This window comes from Aplidium turbinatum, chromosome 15, assembly GCF_918807975.1.
Source record: "Aplidium turbinatum chromosome 15, kaAplTurb1.1, whole genome shotgun sequence".
In the NCBI taxonomy this organism is placed as follows: domain Eukaryota; kingdom Metazoa; phylum Chordata; class Ascidiacea; order Aplousobranchia; family Polyclinidae; genus Aplidium; species Aplidium turbinatum.
The window spans coordinates 17,473,512-17,499,561 of NC_137486.1; the positions used below are offsets into that span (position 1 = coordinate 17,473,512).

At 36.8% G+C, this 26,050-nt stretch overlaps 2 protein-coding genes across 2 annotated transcripts; one reads left to right on the forward strand and one right to left on the reverse strand.

Moving 5' to 3' along the window:
* The first annotated feature begins 6,592 nt into the window (after positions 1 to 6,592).
* On the forward strand, positions 6,593 to 15,316 carry LOC145783908 (alpha-aminoadipic semialdehyde dehydrogenase-like). Its single transcript, XM_082595667.1, has 11 exons — positions 6,593 to 6,820; positions 7,265 to 7,318; positions 8,391 to 8,549; positions 9,053 to 9,164; positions 9,309 to 9,486; positions 9,845 to 10,062; positions 10,144 to 10,323; positions 10,415 to 10,521; positions 10,745 to 10,962; positions 14,707 to 14,856; positions 15,132 to 15,316. The coding sequence occupies exons 1-11, from the start codon at positions 6,629 to 6,631 to the stop codon at positions 15,184 to 15,186; spliced, it is 1,623 nt and encodes a 540-aa protein (XP_082451793.1). The 5' UTR covers positions 6,593 to 6,628; the 3' UTR covers positions 15,187 to 15,316.
* Positions 15,213 to 22,415, reverse strand: LOC145783909 (density-regulated protein-like). The gene is made up of 5 exons (XM_082595668.1): positions 22,216 to 22,415; positions 20,003 to 20,131; positions 18,642 to 18,794; positions 16,083 to 16,219; positions 15,213 to 15,493 (listed from the first exon to the last, which is right to left on the reverse strand). Exons 1-5 carry the CDS (start codon positions 22,316 to 22,318, stop codon positions 15,449 to 15,451), a joined length of 567 nt encoding a protein of 188 aa, XP_082451794.1. The 5' UTR covers positions 22,319 to 22,415; the 3' UTR covers positions 15,213 to 15,448.
* Positions 22,416 to 26,050: the final 3,635 nt, after the last annotated feature.

Sequence of the window (26,050 nt, forward strand, 5' to 3'; positions counted from 1 at the left end):
TTGATCAATATACTAGTTGCCTGGCAACATGATCCCAGTCTAAGAATCTCTAGACTTCGAAGTTATTGCTGAATTTCAAGCTTTGTTCACACTGATTGGTGTTTTGACTTTTATTTAATTTTAAGAATTTGGCGGGGAAATGGGTTAAAAATCGTTTTTTTTGGTTGAAAATTGAAGCAACCTGTCAGGCCCCCAGACTGGCAACACATTATGATTTTTGCGGCATTGTGACGTCATGTGACGTTAAATTACATCACAATTGCACGAGCTAACTCGTTTCCAGCAGCAGAACTGTTAAGCTAAGCACAACATAAAGTTTAGCAACGAACTAGATTTATTAGCATGAAACAAGAGACGAAAAGGTTTACTAAAAGGTATACTGTAAATGGAATGAAAATACTAACTTGACCATATGCTTGAAAATATACCTGTTGAAATCAAAATCATTCATGTTTACATCAATTCAACAGCACGTCACCTTTAATAAATTTAAAAGTTGCTGACATCCGTAAACAGCCCTTGAAAAATAGTTACAGAGAGACGTTTGATTAAGTTTTCGACTTGACATTACTCCCTTTTCACTACAATATCGCAACTTATGGCTGACCAGCTTTCAAGTTCCAATTCGCTGTAATACGCCCGTTTTTGTGTGGCAGATGAAACAAAAGATGCGCATATTCCCCGCCTTTGATCGGGTTTCCATGGCAACGGACATGTGTGCGCCATGCAGTTTGCGCGAGTCCGTTGTTGTGTTGATTATGCCGCTTGTGCGACTGTGGGCAGTGCGGTTTGTACCAGCCCTTGTTACGTTGGTTAGTGGTAACCTCGGGCCGAGACTTCAAGTTCATTTTCACAGCAACCGATTCACTGCCGCGACAATTCTCTGCAGAGGTTTCGACTTTCGAAAGCGACAGCGAGGCTGTTTGCAAGCGCATTAAGTTAAACGCACGCTGCGTCAACGTAGCAAATTATGTTGTTTTTGGGTGCATTCAACATCTGATGACATTGAATCGACGCAAAATGGTAGGTTTTTGCAATGTCACAGGCAGCAAAATCAGTCATTTTTACATTGATTCAACGTCTGCAGACGTTAAATCAACGTAAAAATGACAGATTTTTTTGTCTGGGGTGGGATTGTAGCATCGCTACTCGTTCTAGTGATCATTTACTGCGAAGCTGTTGCGGTTTGGATTTAAAAATGTTTTTCTGCTGCCGATCGCTAGTTCATCTATTGTTTTATGTATCAATGCCGCATAAAAAGTTGCTCCCACGCGGAAATATGCGTGGGGGCCTGGCCCCCACGGCTTAGGCGCCTATGGTTAAAATGATTAGTTTGGATCAACAAATGTGTGACCTACACTCCTACAGTTTAGATTGAAAGGAAATTATCGGGTAGGCTACCATAGCCTAGTTATCCCAACCAGCAAAAATTTGTTTCAAGAACCCAGTTAGCCTAACAGTTCATTTTTACATTGTAGTAACAGAATGAAAAGGCTAACCAAATGTGTGGCCTATCGTTTTAACGTCGCTAAACGTTGAAATCGAGTAGAAAAGGGTGCTTTTGCTGACTAGGATACGTTGAAACTGAGAAACATTCACAGAAGCCCTACGATACGTTGCATTTTTAAGATAATGTATTCAGACGTTGAATCAATGTACAAATGAAATGTTAGGCTAACTGGGTTCTTGAAACAAATTTTTTGCTTAAGCAAGATTATTTGCCAAAAATGACCAAAATGTTACATTTTAAAAACATAAAATTTATAGTGAAAGAGTTTGATACTCAAAGATTTTATTTCATGAAATGAAAGAATAAATGGATGTGTTTGTCTGGTATAAATTTCAGCATGACCATAAAATGCCCACGCGGTCATTCGGGGCTTTAAACATAGGGGTAAAAAAAGGCCATTTCTGCCTGATAGGGTTTTCAGACCCTTATAAGATCTCTGTTAATGGCACCACAACTCCCAAATTCAAGTTGGCAGAAGAAAAGTTTCCAAATATTACAAATAATTAGGTTTTAGAGAAATATTTTGATTGGTTTGGGTGGTAGAAGAAGCATTTGAAAATTGAAAAAATCACTTATACGGGGTAAAAAAACAGGATTTTGATGACCCACCTAACACTTATGCATCAAGAGATGTTGTTTGTTACTATTGAATTGTGTAGTATAGTTGATAATGAACTAGCACAGCAACTTTTAGTCTTCTACCACAATTACAATAAAAGTTATGGGGCTCTGAAAATGGCTGAAATTGCTATTCGCTACCCCCCCAAGTCAAAAACGAGGGTAGCGCCTGAAATTCAAATGGCCGCCATGGGAAAACCGTTTGAGATATTGATCTAAAACTTAGGATTCTTTCGTTTGGTAGCCTAAAGCATAGTATGACAACTTTTCAGCAAAATCTGAGAGGTACCATATACAAGATATCTTCATATTGGCTGTTTTGATATGGAATGACCCAACAGTTTACGGGAATAAAACCAACAAAAGGGAACGGATACCAAAAGGAAAAGGATACCTAACCGATACTCCGAATCCGATACTCCAACCCTTTTAAAATGTTTGCGAAAACTGCGATCAGCGACTTCGGCTTTTTTAAATTTTTTCTCTCGATCTTTTCAAGGTACGAACTGACGGTACGAATTGTTCATGGTACGAAGTAGGTTGCACCCATCAAAAATAAATGACTGACGTAGGATCATTCTAAGTAACATTAGGCTAAATGGATGGGATGCAAGGGTGCAACCTAGTTCGGACCCTGAACAGTTTGTACCCTCAGTTCGTACCCTGAAAAGATTGAGAAAAAAATAAAAAAAGCCGAAGTCGCTGATTGCAGTTTAACAGCACAAAGCCGAAGTTGCTGATTGGAGTTTCAAGAAACAACTCGAGGGTTAGCAGAAACTGCAGTTAGCGAAAACTGCGGAAAAATATTTGCGGAAACTGCGATCAGCGAGGGTTAGGATTAAAGAGCATTGATTAGATTACTCGATGGTTAGAGGTTGGGTAAGCGGAAACTGCGGAAAAATGTTTGCGGAAACTGCGATCAGCGAGGGTTAGAGCATAGATTACCTTAGAGTTAGGGTAAAGGTTAGCGGAAACTGCGGAAAAATGTTTGCGGAAACTGCGATCAGCGAGGGTTAGAGCATAGATTACTCTAAGGTTAGGGTAAGCGGAAACTACGGAAAAATTTTTGCGGAAACTGCGATCAGGGAGGGTTAGGGTTAAAGCATAGATTAGTCTATGGTTAGAGTTAGCGGAAAGTGCAGAAAAATGTTTGCAGAAACTGCGAGGGTTACGGTTAGCGGAAACTGCGATCAGCGACTTCGACTTTGTGCTATCTTTCTCTCCACATTTTCAGAGAAAACTTTAAAATGCTTGCGAAAACTGCGATCAGCGACTTCCGCTTTTTTTTAATTTTTTCTCTCAATCTTTTTAGGGTACAAACTGAGAGTACGAACTGTTCAGGGTACAAACTAGGTTGCATCCGGGATGCAACCTAGTTCGTACCAAACCATAGACCATAGAGTTCCGCAGTTTTTGTTAACTCTTACCCTAATTCTAACCATAGAGTAATCTACGCTCTAACCCTCGCTGATCGCAGTTTCCGCAAACATTTTTCCGCAGTTTCCGCTAACCTTTACCCTAACCATAGAGTAATCTATGCTCTAACCCTCGCTGATTGCAGTTTCCGCAAACATTTTTCCACAGTTTCTGCTAACCGCAGTTTCCGCTTACCCTAACTCTAACCATAGAGTAATCTATGCTCTATCCCTAACCTTCGCTGATCGCAGTTTAGGCAAACATTTTTCCGCAGTTTCCACTAACCCTAACGCTCGAGTTTGTTTCAAATTGTTTGGGGAAACTCCGATCAGCGACTTCGGCTTTTTTTAATTTTTTTTCTCGATCTTTTCATGGTACGAACTGACTGTACGAATGGTTCAAGGTACGAACTAGGTTGCACCCAATTGGATGCAACCTAATTCGCACCCTGAAAAAATTTGAAAAAGCCAAAATAGCACACGGATCGGAGTTTTTGCTTAACCCTAACTTTAAAATTTTTGCGGAAACTCTGATTAGCGACTTTGGCTTTGTTGCAATCAGCGACTTTGTACTATTTTTTTTCTTGATCTTTTCAGGGTAAGAATTAGGTTGCACCCGGCTAACTAACTCCATAGCAAAATTGCAAAAATAAAACTGACAAACTTTGAAAATGTGGTTTGGCTGCAAACTTACTTTGGCCACTGTGATTGTGCAATTTGCCAATTGCTTTCTGATTTCACCAGCTTATTTAGCAACTCCGGTGTATGAAAAAATGCAATTGGGAATTTTAACAAATTCTGTAACTGTGAGGATTGAAAAAACTATTGAGCAATATACTACTTTCGTATCATGCACGTTACAACGTCCACAGTTTGTCACTTTTGCTAGACCTCTTGGTCAAAAATAAAAACGAACTGAAGCACTGAACTGACTTGGTTTGAGAACACTGCTTTAGTGCTTTCATGCTTTTGCGTTTTCCCTTTTGGTTGGCTTTTGCTGAGAAAAAAGCATGCACCAGTGACGATGGAATCATGATGCGGAAAGTAGTTTAAAATAAAAAAGGAATAAAATCACAAGCAAATATTTGCAGAAAATAGCTAGTTTAACATTTTTCGATGTGATCAAATGCTAGTTATGTGGAAAAGTTTATTCGATAATTTCAAAATATTTGTTTTGTCGCTTTCTCCTTTTCGTTGATTTCTGCTGTGTCATGGAAAGCATTGTTTTTGTTTTGATCCTCAGAAAAAAAATTAAAATAAACTTAACTGTAAAATACAATTCAATTTATTTTTATTATTCGAAAAGCAGAAAGAGAGAGAGAGAAACCTTTTATTTTGTCTGTTGTGACAATAGTACGGTACAATTATACACAATACAAATAAAATAGTACCATAGCTATCTAAATACCACAGAAGAAACAATAGCCTATTGTGCAAATAAAATACAGAAACAGAATCAACAAGGGAATACAAACTTTTAACGTCCTGGTTTGGCACTTCTACTTTTTTCTAGACCTCTGATATGCTTGACATATATTGTTTTTTTGTTGTTGTGATTGCCAAAAATAAAAACAAACTCAACTGGTTGCATCTTCTATTGTTTAAAATCTGTTGTGACCGAACAGTATCTTTTTACTTCCGAGTTAGTGCCTTATTATGGTTTGGAGTACATGACAAAGCTGTTCAATCGTCATATCCAAAGCAACAAAATAATACACAAACTGCAAAAGTACAATAATCACAAAGAACCACATGAATATCGTCAGTGAGCTCACTGAACATCTACTGTTACAAATTTAAATACGATGAGTGTTGGAAGAATTGAAAGTATATTCAGAACGATAAAAACAATCGGATGATGTGAAGTCTGATTTATAGCGATTTGAAAAGTGAATGCAAGGTAGCAACGGTTGATAGGCCTAAACGAAAATATGTCAATGACATACTGACGCAAATTTAGTCTAACATAGTAGCGGTAGTACAATTTTTATTTGCAATGTGTCGAATTAGTTAATCTTTTTAGTTAATTAGTTAATGTTTAATCATTGTTTGTGTAGTTTTGTGTTTTTTGTAAATATAATAATCTTTAACATGTTAAACTTGATAACGTTGCTCGGCTTCGTATGCCTATAGTTAATCTTTGTAGAATTGAAATTTTAGCTAGATATTTATAGCAGTTTATAGTACTCCTACTGTACTGTATTTGGCTTTGGGAAGACAACTGACGACATCGAAAGGTTAAATTTTTCTGGCAACTCTTTTACGTTGACTTGTTTTTAAAAATTTCCTCTCAAGCAAGTCAAGACCACAACAAACATAATATACAGCTTATAGGCGAGCTGTTTGCTTGATCTTGCTCACAAGGAAAATGCAGTAGCAGTGGGGGCAAAGCTTGTCGCTGAGTTCGCCGAAGGCGAACGATTTCGAGGGGGGTCTCCCTCCATAAAATTTTTTAAAATTGCATTAAATTTGGGGGCTGCATGGAAAACAGCCCCACCTAACCGAATAACTTTACAGACTTTTTTAAAATTAGTTTTTATTTTGCAGAGTAGCGATGATCAAAAAGTCTATAAAGTTTTTCGGTTAGGTGGGGCTGTTTTCCATGCAGCCCCAACAGATTCAAAAAATGCTGTGAAATAGGCTACTAAAAAAGGTGGAGCTTCAAAGATAATTTTTAGTCAATCAGAGCGCTTGAAATCCAGAATCTCGGGCTGCATCTCAGTTTGCCCAAAATCGGTATTGCCGAACAAAACTGTTAATATTTTAATTTTCGATCCGCAATCCTTAGATGAAAAAAGTAGCCGGGTTGGACAAACACTGAGGAAAACATGTTTTCCCTCTTCTCTTTCTTTCAGGTGGGGCTGCAGTCCCATGGCACGAGCCGCCACTGTGCAGTAGGTTAGCCAAAAGTCATTTAATAATAAAAGATAATTAATTATATAAACTAGTCAATTCATTAACTTCATATTGGCCTTCAGTTGGAACTAAAAATGTAGTATTTCCATCGTAAAAACATAAATTATACGTTTCAATCTATTGTATAGGTGATTGCAAGTGTGACACAGCACCAGTATTTTTTTTAAAAATGTTGCAACATTTTCAAAAGCTTTTTCGTAAGCCTTTGATGTATACCACATCAGGGTTTTCTACAACCAGCTCTCAATTGTCATCTAGTTTGTTGATTGAAGACCCCAAATATTCCTGGTTAAAAGAACTTGGATTAAAAACAGAAAATGATGGTGTGTTTGATGGTAACTGGAAACGCGGAAATGGGCCCGTAAGTGAAAAAATTGCACTGAATTTTACAAAGATGTTTGAGAAGCATTTATATGTTTTAACTTATTTTGTTTGGTTTTAAATGTATGTGTTGACAATTACTTTCAATCCATCAATAATTTATTTTTACAGATTAAACTTACCCCAAATCTATCATTTAGGTTTGGAGAATCAATAGAGAATGTGTATTATATTGTATGTTAATTTACCGAATAAGACTAATTTAAATAAAGTTGTGCATTAAGCATACAGGGTTGAGACTTCAGTTCTTATGACAAATAAAACATAGTTATGTCAGCATAACACAGTGTTATATATAGCAGTTTGACAAACAATTATTTTAGTAGTTCACCGTGATAAATTTGAATAAATGAACATCTATTTATAGCATAAGATATTCATTGTAAATAGGTGAATTTTTCACAATTGATATGCATTTTTATAGGTTATAGAATCGCTTTGTCCTTCAAACAACCGACCAATTGCCCGAATAGCAACTGTAAGTCCAAGGTTTAATTTCAATATTTCTGAAATTTTATGTGACACAACTATTGGGTAGCTTCTGTTGTTATTAAAATTTTTGTTGCAACCTACAAAATTTCTATATACCTTTTTCTAGACCTCTCAAGCTCTGCTATGTTTGTCATATCTTGTTTTTTTGTTGTGATGGTCAGAAATAAAAACAAACCAGGCCTTAAAGCAGCCGGCGGCCATGGCCGCTAAGTAGTGCTTGAATGACCGCCGGTGCTACCTCCTCCGTCGGCCAAGTTTGGCCGCCGGTTTCTTCTAGCCAATTATTTAATTTCACAATAGAATGATCGTGGATTAAATGTCGAAAATATGTAGTATCAAAGAGTGACGCAGAATTAGGTCAGCGCATCATAGTCACTACTGTTGTATTGAATATATCCAGCTGCGATCACCAGCGCTGTAAGTCTTGTTTGCAATTCCCGATGTTTATTTTAATGAAGTGTTAATCCGAAGTGCTAATTTACATCAGCTGGCGATTGTCATTTTTATATCGATTCAATGTTGTCGGACATTGAATCGTTGTTAAAAAGGAGAACTAGGTTAGTTGACATCCGTGGGTAAAACAAGTGTCTTCATAGTTGAGAACGCTGTGGGTTAGTGACTTCACTCCCTCAATGGTGACACCATAACGGAATAAATGGTCAGGTTTTATGAAAGGCGGTATGCAGTTGAAACAATTTAACTGAGCTGCGAGCAGTTAAAACAATTTAAGGTCGTTAGATGGTCCCGCAATACCGGATTACAATCCCGATAAAGCATTTAATGCGTGGTACAACGATTCTATTGCAGGACGTCGCCCAGACTTCAACAACGCTAAGTGATCATTTTAACATTGTTGCAAGTTTAATGCTATTTACTTGTGCTATCGTTATTGTATTTTGGCCTCCAAGCACGCAGATTTGGCCGCCGAGAAGGAGCTCTCGGTAGGCCACGATGGCTGCCGGAAAAAAACACGAGTTTTAAGGCCTGCAAACTGAACTGAAATTTTGATAAATTAGTAGGAAAGTTGTTTAAAATATGTTGCACAAATATTTCAACAGGGAAACATGTCCGATTATGCTTCTGTGATCAGTAACGCAAAGGAAGCATGGAAGGTATGGGCTGATGTACCAGCCCCCCAGCGTGGTGAGATTGTGAGACAAGTTGGTCATGCACTGCGAGAAAAGAAACATTTACTGGGAAATTTGGAAGCATTAGAGGTACTCATGCTAGCATAAGATTTCTTTGCTTTTGGGCTGAAACCACTGATGAAAAAAGTTACAACAATGTTGAGATTGTCTACTTTTTGTAGTCATGCTTGGTATATTGTTTTTCATTGCGATAGTTGGAAACAAATTGAACTGAAGTAAAACTTGTTGAGAACAATATACTACCCATGCTGCCATGCACAGTTGCACATTAACAGAAAAAATATTTGAGTTGTATATTTATGAGCTTACTAATTGTCTTGTGTATCTATGTTCTATTGAACAATTGCAAGGGATTGAATGCCCATTTGCAACATATTGTGTGACTATTTATTGCATTCTGCTATTAGATGTAAATCATTAATTCAGTCACCATTTTGGATTGCTGTTGTGAGGAAAACATGTTTTTTGTGATGTTAATCGAACTTTGAAAAAAGTGAGCAACATTTTGAAATACTGTTTTTTTTTTAGGAAATAGAGGTTTGTGCTAACATTTATTTTCAATTTTTACCAAGGTTGGGAAAATAGCTGTTGAAGGTGCTGGTGAAGTACAAGAATTCATTGATGTTTGCGATTATGCAGTTGGATTGTCCCGCATGCTTCCTGGCCATGTCTTCCCTTCAGAACGTATGCAGGACAACTACAGTTGGAATTTAGACTTTTAAGATTAAATAGTACCGTACTTTGACAACACCCCCTTTCCTATGTATGTTACAGTGTTGATGCTGATTGAGCTGTAGTTTTGCATATTCATGATGGTTTTCTTTTCAGGTCCAAACCATGCTTTATTGGAAAACTGGAACCCTGTGGGAGTGGTTGGCGTTATAACAGCATTCAACTTTCCTATTGCTGTGTATGGATGGAATGCGGCCATTGCAATGGCTTGTGGAAACACAATGCTATGGAAACCTGCACCTACCGTAAATTTGTCTACCATCGCCACACAAAAGTAATTAAATATGAATCTATCTCTACGAGTTAACGTTTCCTGTTTTCCGCATTACACGGGTTGGACGCCGATATTGCGTAAATTATATCTTATTGGTGGACAACTTTTCACTCAGCTTGTTTGAATTTAATAGATTAGGCTTCATCTAAACGCTGTCAAATTTTACTCACAATCTAGCAATGCTTTAGGAATTTGAAAACCACTGCTGCAATAGAACTAAAACTGATGGTTGCAGAATTTACGCATTCGCTTAATACCATGTTGCAAGAACACATTGTGAAATGGACTAAACTGGATTACCGGTACTAGTCTTTATTCTCATCACCTTGTTATATCATGCATAGTTGTTGTGCTGCAGAGTCATGGAAAGTGTTTTGCGTGAAAACGATCTTCCCCCTGCCATATGTTCATTAATATGTGCTGGTGCTGATGTGGGAAGTGCAATGGCTAGTGACGTCAATGTCGACTTGCTTTCGTTCACTGGAAGTACCCCAGTTGGTCAAAAAGTTGGTGTGGCTGTCCAAGAAAGGTTTGGCCGAAAGATTTTGGAACTGGGAGGAAATAATGCAATCATAGGTGAGCAGTGAGCACTTAAAGTTGAAATTTCACGAAAAAAAATTATACCTTTCAACGTGAATTGTTTTTATTCATGTCAAGTTATGGACGATGCTGATTTGGACATGGTGGTTCGAGGCACACTATTCGCTAGCGTAGGCACTCAAGGCCAGAGATGTACCACAGCAAGACGACTAATTCTCCACGAAAAGGTTTACGACAACGTTTTAGAACGACTGAAAAATGCCTACCGCCAAGTCAATGTAGGAGACGCCTTAGAAGGTATGCAGTTTGCTACACCCAGCTAGTTCGGCATGTTCCATGACACTTATATTCTTGATGCTTCTATTCAGTTTTACGCATTCTTTTGTAGAGGGAGTCTTGTATGGACCATTGCATTCTTCCGACGGAGTTTCTCTGTATCGATCTACCGTGGAAAATGCTGTAAAAGCTGGTGGAAAAATCGAAGTCGGTGGAAATGTACGTACGTTCGTATTTACCAAACAAACATCAATTGGTGTACAGTAGTGAGTGTGCAATATTATTTGGCTCAATCCTAGCAAAACCTGTTTTTTTATGTGTAAAAAAAATTCCTAAAAAAAAAAAGATTTTTCATTAGATAAAGGCTAAATCAAATTCAATGATATATTACGGTAGCTTTGAAAGAGGTTGTACATTTCGAAACCACGAAGTCGTTTAACAGGTAATGGATAGACCTGGAAACTTTGTTGAACCTACCATCATAAGCGGACTGCCCCATGACGACCCAGTTGTTCTCAAAGAATCGTTTGTACCGGTGCTTTACGTATTCAAATTCGAAGGCGGCTTTGAAGACGCGGTCAGGTGGAACAATGAAGTCGAACAAGGGCTCACCAGTAGCGTCTTCACACAAAACTTATCAAATGTGTTTAAATGGATGGGGTAAGTGACACTGCACAACGTGTTTGAAGAGCTTCGAGCTCAAAGAGCATTTATTATGATGGACGTTTTTCATTTTGGGGAGATTAAAGCAAGAAAATAGTGCATATAGTCCAGTCGTTGAAGCGAAAAAAAGGGTCGAACCTTGACTTAATTGGTGTAAAGCTGAAACTTTGCACATTGCTTCTGTTGATTATGTACATTGACCAAAAAAAAATCCCCGTGAAAATCTTTTGGTGAAAAAAAGTTATCCGCTTTTTTTGAAAATCCGCCAATTTTTTTCTCAAACTGGCGGATAAACAAACTTTTCAAACAAAAATTTAAAAACAAAAAAAATTTTCTACAAAAGGTTTTCCAAAAGGTTTTTTCTACTAGGCCTATTTAGGCTATCATCAAAAATAATATATTAAAAATCTAGGAGAATCAGAGCACCGGAAAGTTGTCATTTTCAAGATGGCCGACAAAACAGTGTAATGACAATAATTCACTTAATATTCATACTAGAGCTTTAATTCTGGCGTCTATCCCTAAGCTTAAGGTGGTAAAGAATTCATTAAAACAATTGAAAATGAAATTAACTCATTAGTTTAATGGAAAGACTAATATGAAACAAAACCAATAACGTGGAACATTGGCTGTACAGGAATGGCAGACCACTTATTAAGTTATTTACATTCAGTTGAATACTGAACAGTTTGGGTGTTCATTAGGACAATTATCGCTTCTAGTACTAGTTGCAACGTTCATCTGATGAAATTGAAAGTAAAAGCTACAACAAACAGGATGGTTTATTGCTTTACTGACGTTTCGCGCACCATGAGAACGCGCATCCTCAGAGCGAATAACATTCAAAATAAAACTTCACAAGGTTATATACTGTAGTGCGGTTGAAGGCAAGAAAAAATAACAGATAACTTAAAATTGAACAACTGGCCAATGATGTGTGAGCGGTTACTTTCCACGTTAAATTACGTAAAAACCTCCATCAATTAGTCCTGGTCATCATCTTCATCCAGTAATGACTGATTGTACGTATTGTTACAGGCATCAAGTTGCACTGTCCACATGATGCGGTACAGGGTAGATTATTCTGCCTACAGCTCCACCTGGCAGTGCTACAGCCAGTTGTACAGTTGCTGTAGGTTCTATAAGAGGGAATCTGGGTCAGCATCCATGTCCGACTCTGTTGTCACAAACTGACTGCCTTCCAGTTTCCAACCCCACCCGTAAGTTTCCATATCACCTCCTGTCCTAGCCAGACCATTATTTGGTAGTAAACCCTTAGACAGTGAAATTTTGTCGATGACTCAGTAGGTGGTAGGCGTTCTGGGCGTTCTGGTAGGCGTCACAAATGATTGGGAAGAGACTACTTTTTTATTAGTAATCTGTAGCAATGACGAGAGGGAATCCGTCCGCGTGCCCCCAAAAATCACAACCATTGCTTGACAATCTTTGTTCACAATGGATGCTGCTGTCTGCTTTGGAAGAAGGAAGTAATTGGCACAGTCTTTCAGAGTAGCAGCACCCTTTACCAGCTTGTGAAAGACAAATTGCTTATCAACACCAAAGATTCTTGATGCTGTGTCACATCCAGTGTAGGCATGTAGAAAAAGTAATTGGGAACATAATTCTTTACCCATCACCATTTTCAGTTCGTTTATTTGATACACTTTGTCAGCATTTTCCTTGTCGGAACGGAAATATAGATCTTTGTTTGCTTGTTGCGCATAATGAAGAAGCAGGACCAACAGATCTGTGTCTTCTTCAATCAACGTTGTCGAGTATGACATTACATTAACAACAGTAGCCTTCACAATCGGAACATCAGCATCCCCTGGGACATTGATCACTTTGCAGCCTTTTGACTACCCCGAAGTGTTTTACTGATCAAGTCGATCATTTTTCGTTTGTTTATGCCTACATTAACGTCATTCTCGGCCACAACACCATTCACAATATTCCTCAGGGTTTGATCCTGAGAAAAAGGTACATAACCAGCCAGTGATGTATTCTGCGCTTCAGGATGCCTTCTGCGCTTCAGGATGTCTTCTGCGTCTTCAGGACCGAGATTGAGTGTCGGTTGCGTAGCGAAGTGGTGAGAACGTCTGCGCGACGTTCGAAAGGATGTGGGTTCGACACCGCTCCAGAGCACGCGACTGTGTCTAGACACAGACACTTAATGGCAACCCAAAATAAGGAGAGAAGCTGACTCGAAGACTAAGCCTATATGTCACTTCGCTGCCTCCTGTCGTCTGTTGTAGGCTATCACATCTGTGATCGCAGTGTCATTGTATGTTATGTATCGCCTTGGGCGCAAATGAAACACGATTATTATTATTATTTAGGAGTGCGTCTGTGCTTGGATAGTGATCATTAACAGTTGGAACACCATTATTGATGAGCCTTGCCGCAGTTTTAACTATTTCTCTCTTTTGTGACTTTTCATCATCCTCATGTCTTGTTTTTAGGTAATGAGATCGGAGGATTTCGGATGTCTTCTCTCTCATAGTGACAATGCAATGAAGGCCCTGACCTTCAGCTATATAAATAGATTCACCACACTGTTTCTATAATTGGGTCTTCAGATATTTTGATCCTTAAGGAAGGCAATCATCATTTGCTAAAAACTCCTTCATTTTAGATCTGAGGTCTGATATCGTTAACTGTTCTTCATCATTCCGTTCAAGATGGGAACACATCTTTAGAAATGCCTGGTCCTGTTCCTCATCCTTAGGTCGCCCAGATTTTAGACGTTTTGCCTCAGGTACTCTGCCGCATTGCAAGGGTACGTTAAATCCACATATAAAATTAACACTACAAGAATGATGGTATAAACAGTCTGCAGCATGCAAATCGCTACCGTAATATTCAATACGACCTTTCATGGCGCATGACCAATTGTCAGAACGTCTCTCACAACACTCTAATATAGTCCTTGCAAAAACATCTGTTTTAACAAAACTAAAGCCAGGTCTGTCCGTGAGAACTCCAGTCCCACAAAACAAACAATGAGTCTTACTGTGGAAATTGCCATCAAAAATTCGAACACTTTGTTTCCCCGTGAGGCAGGACCCACTTTCCTCTCTGTTCGTCTTAAGCTGCAGTGTATATCGATTGGGTTGGTATAACGTTTACGACAGTCTATGTGTACTTTTCGACCAGCTGTCGCAACAGTATTGTCCCCTCTATTAGTACTAGCAGCATTAATCCTATCAGCACCTTTTTGACGCAGTATAGCCTACTGGAGGCTCCAGAAGCTTGAATTTCCTTGTCACAGACGGTAATTTCTTTGCAGGCATTTTTTCTGAACTCTTTTTCCGTGTATCCGTAAACTTCCTCCGGCAATCACGGTGGACCAAAACTTTGCCAGTGTGAAATAATTGCAGTATAAAATTTACTTTTAAATGAGCACCAACACTAACTATAATTTCATAAAAATTGAATAATTCAGTAATTGTATATCCGCCATTTTGAAAAAAATGGCGGAATTTCGAAAATAGCGGATAACTTTTTTTCACCAAAAAATTTTGACGGGGATTTTTTTTTGGTCATTGTACATAATGAACAGAACCAATGTGCAAAATTTCAGCTTTACACCAATTAAGTCAAGGTAAAACCCTTCAACGACTGGACTAATATGGGCTGCCCCGTATGGTGTTATTCTTTGCAAATAATTATCTTGTCTCCTCAGTAAGAAGACACCACTTTTCAGTTCATCTAACGTATCGGTGCAACCATTATTTTTAGACCAAAGGGGTCTGATTGTGGAATCATCAACGTCAACATTCCGACAAGTGGCGCCGAAATCGGTGGCGCTTTTGGCGGGGAAAAGCACACTGGAGGCGGCCGAGAATCCGGTTCTGACTCGTGGAAGCAATACATGAGAAGGTCCACTTGGTAGGTTTAATTCGCTTATCCCGATTGGGAAATTATATATGCCAGTTAGTGCCGACAGCTGAGTAGGCTACAATGGGACTCACTTTTAACTTTTAAAGCTGAATTAACTTTACAAGAAATCCACAGATATCATCCTGTGCATTATAGCCTGTCGGGACACGCCTAGTTGAGCTCTGGGATTCGCATTTCTTCAGCTCAACGCCCTATTACTCAAACGTGTTTTCAAATGAGCATTTGTTGCTTCTGAGCGTTTTTCAAGCTTGATTGTGTTTCAGCACCATCAACTACAGCAAAGATCTGCCGTTATCACAAGGAATCAAGTTCGAATGAAATGGAACGTGCTACACGTCACACAGTTTTCTAGTGCTTTAATCATGCAACTGCTTCGCCAACTTATTGTCGCTTTTACCTATTAAAGATTCTTGTATGAAGAATGAAATGTGTTCAGAAAGTTTTGCCAACGTGTTTTTACTGTTTATGCTTCAAAATAACAACACTTCTCGATTAGTTTACGCGTTGTGTATTGATCCAACCAGAAAATCATTTCTTCTTGGCATGAAAACTTTTCCTCTAAGACCATTCAGATCGCTCGTCACCGCTTCAGCTCACCCAAATCTTCAATGCGATCTTCGTCGATCTGCAGCAAAAATGCAATAGACCTTTTACTTGTTGAACCATAGGCATACGAAGCCGAGTAACGTGATCAAGTTTAACATCTTCAAGTTTATTACATATAGAAACACAAAACTACGCAACAAATTAAGTATCAAGCGTTTTCGACATCACAAGATGTCCTCATCAGGAACAATATACATGCAACTTAACTACATCTGAATAAAATACAATGGTTAACTAAATCTATAAACAGGAAAAGACAAAAACTGCACGATAGGCTGCACTTCTGACTAGCTCAAACTCAACGATAGGCTCCACGAGAATCAAAGGTAACTGCATCAAAAGCACCTTTTACTTGTTGAGCATTATGAGCAAAATTCACAAACCAATTGTAAAGTTTGCATATCCGCAAGATTTAACCTTCTGTCAGGATTATTCACTCCTGGCTGTACATTAGTCCCCGCTTATTAAACACCCGCTTATTAAACACCCGCTTAATAAGCCCAAAATCGTCCGGTCCCGTGATAGACTCAATGAGCAGGGACTAGGCTACTAGTTGCGATGATTTGATGAGATGCTTTATGATTGAATAATAAAAATTCCTTGTTTACCTCATAAGTTTCCAGAATAAGGTCAATCAAATCATCTGTTACGTCCCCTTGAATGATTATCTCATCGTCACCGGATACAGAGGAACCGCAAGAAAACTTTTGCGAAAAGGACTTAGACGCCTTCTTTAAGTTAATATCTGGAAATTAATAAACGCAAACTGTTAATAGTATTCCAAAACAAAGCTTCGTACCTAAACTTTTCATCAAATTTTCCTATAATTCAACTGATGATCCACTGGGATGCACGGTGTGACAAAACATTTTAAATAAAGTAAACAATATCACACCAAATCAGAAGAATCGGTTTATTTAAATACAGAGCTTTCGCCACACAAGTGTGGCTTCATCAGTATAAACTGCAACAATAATAAAGAATGATATACTATTAAGATGGTTATAAAATTTAATGAAAGTGTTAAAAAAGTAGATAATATAGTAAAGAAATAGAAAAGATCAAATATTATACATAACTATAAGACTTTAGGTCAATACACTAGATAATAAGATGATAATCAACATGTAAAAATTCAAATCTATTAAAATTGTAATTGGAGAGAACTTTTAACTATAAAACTAGTTTCTACGTATTGTAGCTCCTATCATTTGTCTGACTTCTAACGATGACATAGCCTACACTATTTATTATCGTGATAGCTAGGAATGAAAACAAACTGAACCGCTAATTTAAAGAGAACTAAATTCTAAGAATGTTGAGATGCAATGACATTGGCATAGCAATGATAGGTTAAAAGTAAAAATGCATTTCAATAATGATGTCATAATGAAAACTTTATATTAGAAATGAATTAAAAATGAACAAGGGAGTAGTAAAGAAAAAAACGTATTGAAATGTTTAAATCAATTAGTGAAAGAAAAGAACATCTAAATCTAAAACGAGAGAATTAGGAAAATAGACAAAACAAGAAGGTCTAAAAAGTAGTTAGTAAAAAGATCGTCAGTAAAAGAGTGATAAGATTGTTTATTCTCTAATGTTTATCCCAGTAGGTTCTTGTGAGTGAAGTGTTTTAATCCAAAATTGTTCTTTAGTTTTTCTATATTCACACGTTTTGTTAAGTTTATCAATGGCAATGGCGTGAAAATCAACAATGGTATGATTTTGTTTGTTGAAATGTGAAGCAACAGCTGTGTTTTTATTGTTTTTGATGTCTCGTAAGTGTTCACTAATTCTGATTTTAAATTTGCGTCCAGTTTCTCCAACGTATTGTTGGAAACATTTTTGGCAAGTAATTAAATAAATGATGTTAGAAGAATCACAATTAACTGACTGGAAAATATTAAACTGTTTATTTGTAACACTGCTGGAAAAGTTTTCGCAAGGATTAGAATGAGCACAAGTGGAACAACTTTTTCTGTTACAATGGGTGAAACCAGGTGGGGTCAAGGTGGAATGTAAAGGTTTAAGGTTAGTTTTGACTAGAAGATCACGAAGAGTAGGGCATCTTTTGTAAGCAGGAAGTGGAGGATCCGGAAATAAAGTTTTCAAATTTTCATCAATTTTTAAAATGTAATCAAATTTATTAAATACTTTTTTGATGTTAGGAAGTGAGGGATGATATGTGGTGACGAATGGTATACGTTTAGAGTTAGTGGTTTTTATTAGACTTTGTTGCTCAAGCAGACTTTCACGATTCATTGCTTTAGCTTTATTAATGGCATCAGTTATGATTTTAGTTTTGTAATTTCGTGTTTTGAGATGAATGCTTAAAATTTGGGTGTGTTTATCAAAAAATTGAGTTGTCGAGCATATTCTGCGAAGGCGTAGTGCTAAACTGTATGGAATATTTTTAGTGACGTGAGATGGATGGCATGAGGTGGGTAAAAGGTATTGATGTGCATCTGTCGGTTTACAATAAAGTTCTGTTTCAATTTTGTTATTAATAATGTGTACAGTTGTGTCTAGAAAGTTTATTTCATTTGAAGAGTAGTTTAATGTGAAGCGAATAGTGGGGTGAAGTGAATTGGCAAAATTAAAGAAGTCTAAAAGTGATTGTTCTCCCGTTGTCCAAATGATAAAGATGTCATCAATGTATCTTAAGTAACAGAGTGGCTTGTGTTTTGTAGATTGAAGTAGCTGGTTTTCAAAGTTTGCCATGAAAATGTTAGCATATTTCGGAGCCATTTTAGTGCCCATGGCTGTGCCTTGAAGTTGTAAGTAGTTTTTAGAATCGAAGGTGAAGTAATTGTTTTTTAAAATGCAATTAACAGATTCTTTTAATAATGTAATGAAATAATAGTAGCCTGTAGAATTCCTTTTTTATTAACAGTCTACATAATTCTTCTTACTCAGTCTTTCAAGCTTCAGAAGGGAAGCAATTTTTTATACCGACGATAGACAACAATTACCGGTAGATTGAATAAGATTTTTTAAACAAAACCAATTTAAACGTTTCAGTGTAGTAGTAAGAAAAACTGATCACGATGAATACGAAATATAATGCCGTTATTTAGATTTCCCTTTTCAGCTCTGTACATTTCTGTCAGACAGGCCAAGTTGAAAACAGAATCTCTCAAGCATGATAACTAAGCATAGATGCTTACCAAACGTGGCAAGGCCAGATACTCTGGTGACGTACTTCCGCTTTCCTCTTGGTATTCTGGCAATTTTCACAATCTCAGGTTCTTTTTTCTGCTTCAACTTAATGTTGCCACGCCCTCCTCTCTTCTGCCGCTTTTTATCTCCGGATGTGTCCTCTTTGAAATAAATATGGAGAATTTTTATTCTGGGATTGATAAAGCTTAAGTTTTCGGGTGCATAATCCTGGCTGTTGTGCATTCTACTAGATGGCTGAACTCTAGCTACAGTCTTTGAACACCGACGCAGATCCATTCAGCGAGATTGCCAAGACTTGGACTTGAACAAAACACTGGAAAAATGTACAAAGCCATCTGAACCGTTTGGTTTTTCATTTCTTGGATAATTTTCAAATAAACCTGAAAAGTGTCAAACAATAATATCGTTTTCCGGAATCCTGCTATGTTATGGCGAGTGAAGTGATATATATATACGGTAATACTAATTTTTGTCGTGATAGCCGGAGATAAAACATGAAAATTAACTCATGTTTTACTTACAGTAACCAAGGGATTTTTAATCAGTCCTAAAATCATAACCGTAGATATGATTTGTTGAGTAGGCCTAGACTGTTTACAAAATTTAAGTAAAACAAAAGATTTAATAGTATGAACAGAAATCAGTTTTTATTGCAGCATGGTTGCACACAAGAGCACAAAATACAAAACATGGTTTAAAATCTCCCATTTCACATTAATGCTGTAAATATAGACAACTCTTGTCTGATAAGTTACAACAAATAAATAGTATTTTTTCTACCGTGCAGAAAATTGATGGCATTTATCTGAATTTATGTTTGTATGGCAGTTTTATATGCTTGTTAAGCAAAAATAGAAATTGTATTGAACTTATTCCATGTAAGCAAATTTAAATAAAAAGCTTCACATAGTTGGAACTTGGAAGTGCTGGGGATGGTAAAAGAAAAGCAAATAACCGTGTCATAATACTTAGACCAACTTGAAAACTTTGTGGCACAGTACCACGACAAACATACCAGCTCAAGGTGAACAAGTTGCATAGGCTATAGTATATATACATTGTTAATATCAAATATAGTTATTGCTTTTTAAAACCTCTACAGCCTGTTTCACCATAAAAGGAGAATCATCAGAAGGTCCTTATTTAAATAGAATCATTGTCAATACATAAATGTATTGACAATATATTTAGAGATAAATATATAACTATGTCAAATATATACATTGTCAAAATGCAGTTACATTGTCAATACATATTCAAGTTACATTGTTTCTTGTCTCTCTTCAAATAAACAAGTATTGAAGTCGACAGCAATAAGTAATGTGAAAAACTATCCCACATCACTTACCTAAGCTTAGTGCTGACATGCCAACTCCTTCCTGCTCCAACATATCATGATTTTTTTCACGCCAAGCTCGGCATCGTTGCAAAACAGCATCCGGCATGAATTCACAATATTCAAGTGGAAGTGTGCATTCTGTAATTATAAAATATGCATGCATTTGTATATTTATTAAGATGAAATAGTAGAAAGTAATTTATTGTTAAAAATCTTATTACTGTATATGCTTTGTTAGGTTTGTTATTTATTTGCTTCAGAAATGCATACATGTAACACATCCATATGGTATATTTGAAAAAATAGGCATACAGGAAAATTTTAATATTTTTTGCGATATTTCACTATGTGTCTGTCACTGCATGCTGTAGAAATAGGGAAATGTAACTGTGCAATTGGAATAATTTATGAAAATAAGAGTATCTATCTCTACACGTTTTTGTGTAAGTACATGATTGAACTTGTCATAGGGCAGTGGCAGACTAGATTATTATTATATTCTGGTCCAGTACACATGGTACTACAGCAGGCCTTAAAACTCGTGTTTTTTTCCGGCAGCCATTGTGGCCTACCGGGAGCTCTTTCTCGGCGGCCAAATTTGCGCGCTTGGAGGCCAAAATACAAATAACGATAGCACAAGTAAATAGAATAAAACTTGCAACAATGCTAAAATGATCACTTAGCGTTGTTGAAGTCTGGGCGATGTTTTGCAATAGAATCATTGTACCACGCAATGACTACTTTATCGGGATTGTAATCCAGTATTGCGGGACCATCTAACGACACTAAATTGTTTCAACTGCATACCGCCTTTCATAAAACCTGACCATTTATACCGATATGATGTCACCATTGAGGTTGTGAAGTCACTAGCCCATAGCGTGAACATTTCTCAACTACGAAGACAGGTGTTTTTCCTTTCGATGTCAACTAACCTAGTTCTCCTTTTTACCAACGATTCAATGTCAGACAACATTGAATCAACATAAAAACGACAATATTGCCAGCCGATGTAAATTAGCACTTCGGATTAAGACTTTGTTAAAATACAGGTCGGGAATTACAAACAAGACGTACAGCGCTGGTGATCACAGCTGGATATTTCATACAATAGCAAATGTTCCCGCACAATACAACAGTGGTGATTATGGCTGACCTAATTCTGCGTCACTTTTTGATACTACATATTTTCGACAGTTAAAGCACGATCATTCTATTGCGAAATTAATTAATTGGCTAGAAGAAACCGGCGGCCAAACTTGGCCGACCGAGGAGGTAGTACCGGCGGTCATTCAAGCACTACTTAGCGGCCATGGCCGCGATGGCCGCCGGCTGCTTTAAGGCTTGTACAGAGAAAAAACATTAACATGGTACTCGCAAATAACAATTGATAAGTAGACAAAAATAAATAAAAAATTTTTAAAGAGAAAACAAAAATCACAAGGAAGAGAAAAGATAAGACACTTGTAAGCATAAATAGTTTTCAACACGTCGCTTAAATATTGCAATAGACATACTATTGACTACAGCATATGGTAAACTATTCCAAGTGTCGACTACTCTATTGGCAAGGGAAAATTTACGGCAGTTCAGTTGAGCAAACTGTTTATGCAATTCAAAATTATGACCTTTGGTTGAATTTTAGTTAAAAGGGAAATATTTGGAAGATGGTGATACCGAAACATTATGTACTAATTTAAAAACTTCTGTCAAATCAAAAATTAATCTCCGTTTTTCCAACGAGAGAAGGTCTAGTTCAAAAAGTGTTTGTTCATAAGTTAGGTTTTTCAGTCCATAAATGTATTTTGTGGCTCGTTGTTGCACCCTCTCCAGCAAATCAATGTCCCGAACAGAATGGGGATTCCAAGCCGCCACTGCAAATTCCAAGTGGGGCCTGATCAACTGTTTACATAACCTTAAAAAGACATGCTTGTCCCTGCTGACCAGTGTCCGTTTTAAAACACCCAGGACCATCTCCACCTTTTTAACTGCATACGTGACATGGGTAGATGAGCACATCTGGCTACTTGCTACCAACCTGATTGTGCCATGACAAAATCTACTATTGCACAACATATTGCCTTTAAGGGATAATTTATTGACTGGGCTTAGTATCCCGTGTGTTTTACTTAGAACAAATTGGTTAGATATCTGACATATGGTAAGTAACTCCAGACAAGACAACTGTTTCACAGAAGACCTTTTCTTAATACCAAACTTACCTGGACAATAAATTACTTTCAATGGATAAGAAATAGGCTTAACTTTTTCAACAGTTTCAGATTCATTTTCTTCATCTTGTCTTTTGTCAGTTTGTTCACTCATTATCCACTTTTTAATTTAACTGATTTTCTGAAGTAAAAAGGCTTGAGACAAAAATTTTCTCACTGACTGATTGTGTGATGAGGTCACAGTTGATTAGTTGAATGACAGTTGAATGATAAGCCAATAACGAAGTTGCCAGATGCTCCAATATAATTTGTGGACACTTTTTGTTGAGCTGTCAATTAGCTATTGTTAAAGCTGATAGTTCTACCTCTCCTTCGACTAAATGTTTATTATAACTTATTAATAGTTGTACTGATGAGTTCTTTATTAACAAAAACCGGTTCTGCAACACATAAATTGCAAATTAAAATTGTTATGCTGTGTGGGAGATGGCTAGTCGTCGATGGTATATAGATTGACTTCAATCAATCAATCAATCATTTTATTTTTCGTCATTAACGCGTCCGGGACGAAAAAGATACTAACTACAAAAATCGATATAAACCACCAGCATGTTAACGAACGGGAAAAGGTGGCAAAACCTTGAAAGGTTTAAAACGTGCCTGAATGCAAAATTATGTAGTAGGCTATATATATCAGTAGTTAGCACGGCCACAAAACCCAAAAAAACAAATAGCACAAAATAAAACAAAAACAGAGAAGCACACATGTAGTAATGAATAACAGCCTAATGAAAAGTGTTTTGGATTGAATTTGCCAGTTCCAATATTGATGTAGATGAGCAGTCATAATAATAATAAAACTTTAGAGTTTTATGTTATTTAATGATTCCTTGAAGTTTTAGATTTGTGATCGCCCATAGAGGAAGTGACCTGATCCTTTCTATGACTTTAGCATCGTTTCAAAAATTTTTGTGGAGCTTATAACAACTAAAACAAAACAAAAAGAATTTGATGAAAGACTGCACAGTGCACAACGCTAGATAAAAACCAATTTTGTTTTAAAATATAACACACAAACAGAACTACGATGTAAATTAATTGCAAACAGTGTAACAGGTAATCACGCCAAAATTAAAATACTTTATAACCACCAAAGAAATTTTCGATAAAAAGTGTATTTTACTTTACAAAACTCATCTTCATTTTTACAAAACTCAAAAGTCTTTCATCAGTTGAATGACTTTGATGAGGAACTATTTTCTCCAAGAATACATTTTTGCACATAGTGATATAGGCTACGAGGGGGCGGAGGGAGCATTGAGCCATGGATTTTGTATTTGCTTAGTTTGCAACAACCTTTTTTATTTGCCTTGACAGTGCTATCCACAACATATTAAATGATGTAGTCCACTTCATTAGATTACTAAAACTCTTTTTTAAAAGGGGAAAAAAATCCCAATGCTCCTCTGTATACGCCAATGTTTGTATATCTTTCAAATGCATTTTTTATGAATTCTATTGTTTAATTCCATTTACTTGATAACAACTGGAATGAGAAAACTATAAAGAAATTAATATGAGCACCACAAACATTTGAATATCTTTTATCTGTAAGTAGTGGTAGCCGACGCCTTATTCAGGCATGACCAATGATGATGCTGATGAGTGTGGCAACACTGAACTCAGCTCAAGCTCAGCCTTTAGCGATCAATCAAAGTTTTCGATTGACGGGTTGACACAAGAGTCTGACGCAGAGGCAGGTTTGCACTCGTCACAGGGGCAGGAATGTTCTGTTGCAATGTTGTGCTACTTGACTAATGTAGATAATATGTAATTCAAGAATGTGATGCAGTTTCTTCTGATAGTTATTCACTAACCCACAAAAACATACACCGGACAGTAGTTTGTCAAGCGCCCAGGTTTATGAACACAAAATAGAAAAATGAACGATATATATATGGTTCAACTCTTGGGGTTTCTATTTGAACAGCGCATTTCAAGGACATCTCTCCATTTAGCAACAGCTAATGAATATAATGCGGCGACTCAAAAACAACAAGAAGCAAATCTGTCAATCTTGCTGATTGACCTGGAGTACGGTAGTTCAAAACCATTGCAACATGTTCAAAACTGGCAGGATTAAGCTCACAGAAAGCTTTTCCAGTCCAAGGATAAAAATTTCCACAATCAATCCACCTATAATCAGCTTATGCAGTTGGCTTTTTGCATAATAGATTAGCTACACACAGGTTTTTTGGTCAATTCATTCATTCATTCATAGCTTGTCACGCTAGTGTCGGAGCCAGGTAAGAGGATTGTTTGTGATGTTTTTGAGGTCGTTGTCATCACATGAAGGGCTAAGGAGGCAGTTGGTGAGGATGTGCTTCATCGTCTGATTGTCTAGGCCGCAATCACACGTAGGGTCAGGAGTCATCTTCCATCGGAAAAGGTTGCTTTTATTTCTCCCAACTCCGCAGCGGGCTCTATTTAGGCAACACCACTCTTTTCTTTCAAGGGTGGGAGTTTGTTGAAGACTTTCCGAAGGAGTTGGGATGGCAGGATGTTGTGTCCTATCGGGCTCAGAGGTCCACATTTCTAATCGTGCCGCTGCGCGCTTGTGTGTTCCAATGGGCCGACTTTGATGAAGCTCTTGGTTTGCTCTTTTGGCCAACTATCATAGGGTACCTCCCAATGCAAATAACTTATTTAATGTAAGTTTCAGATTTAAAAAGGGGAGTGATTTATTATGGAATATGGATTAGTTGCAGTTCAAACTTGTTCAACAGTTCAAGCTGTTGATATTTTTCCAATATATTTTTGTGGATCAATCTTTCTAGTTTTTATCCAACTATCAAAGTACCAGTTGTTTTTTGCTGTCTCTCTACATACCTGACGTTATCAGTATACTTACATATTACATTAAAAACAAGGAAAACTATTAATGCTACAAATAAGTGCTCAATGCTAAGCAAAAAGGCAAAGCAGAGCGAATTAAATTAAATATAGTTATTACTATCTGAAGCCTTTACAAATTGTTTCACCTAACGGATCATCAGAAGGTCTTAATCAAATAGAATCCAAATCCAAATAGAATCCAAATTTTCAAACCTGAAACTTACATTAATTATACTGTTGTTGCCAATATCTAATACTTACATTACCTATTTATACTGTTGTTGCCAATATTATCTAATACTGTAGTGTACTATTTGTTGTTGTGATTGTGTAGCCTACTGTTATTACTGTACCAACACTAGTGTTCAATTGCACTGTTAGCATTAGGCATTACAGTAGTCACTGCCTAATTGATGCATACCAATATTGCTTTAGTATATACAATAACAAAAATTTTGGTATTGTTTTTGTGTGTCTTTTTACCTAGTCATATTGATATTAAATAGCTGTTTACTTTTGCGTGTGTATCACTGTTGATACCTCTGTTAATCTTGATATTGTTATTGTATCTTTATTAGTTGTTTACTGTACGTGATTGAAAGATGAATAAGCACTCTGCTTTACAACATCTCATATATTATTATTATTATTAAATAAGTTATTTGGATTGGGAGGTACCCTATGCGATTCTATTTGCATAAGACCTTCTGATGATCCGTTAGGTGAAGCAATTTGTAAAGGCTTCAGATAGTATCATAATAACTATATTTGATTTACATATTACATTATACGTACTTCATCAGAACATTTTTTTTTTTATTAAAATCGAATACAAAAATATTTTGATTTAATAATTTAAGAAAGTGTAATAAATATAAATGAAATAATTTTGTGTGGTACTTTCTATTGCTTTAATTATATTATTGACTATCACACTATATATCCACTCAATGATCAGTTTGAATTCAAAGAAAGTAATTTTATAAAAAAT

Coding starts and splice junctions, on each gene's coding strand:
- LOC145783908 (XM_082595667.1), top strand. CDS start 6,629: ATGTTGCAACATTTTCAAAAGCTTTTTCGTAAGCCTTTGATGTATACC. Junction 10,063..10,143: donor AGGAAATAATGCAATCATAG/GTGAGCAGTGAG, acceptor ATTCATGTCAAG/TTATGGACGATGCTGATTTG. Junction 10,324..10,414: donor TGTAGGAGACGCCTTAGAAG/GTATGCAGTTTG, acceptor ATTCTTTTGTAG/AGGGAGTCTTGTATGGACCA.
- LOC145783909 (XM_082595668.1), bottom strand. CDS start 22,318: ATGAGTGAACAAACTGACAAAAGACAAGATGAAGAAAATGAATCTGAA. Junction 20,132..22,215: donor GAAAGTAATTTATTGTCCAG/GTAAGTTTGGTA, acceptor TTATAATTACAG/AATGCACACTTCCACTTGAA. Junction 16,220..18,641: donor ATCTGGCCTTGCCACGTTTG/GTAAGCATCTAT, acceptor ATTAATTTCCAG/ATATTAACTTAAAGAAGGCG.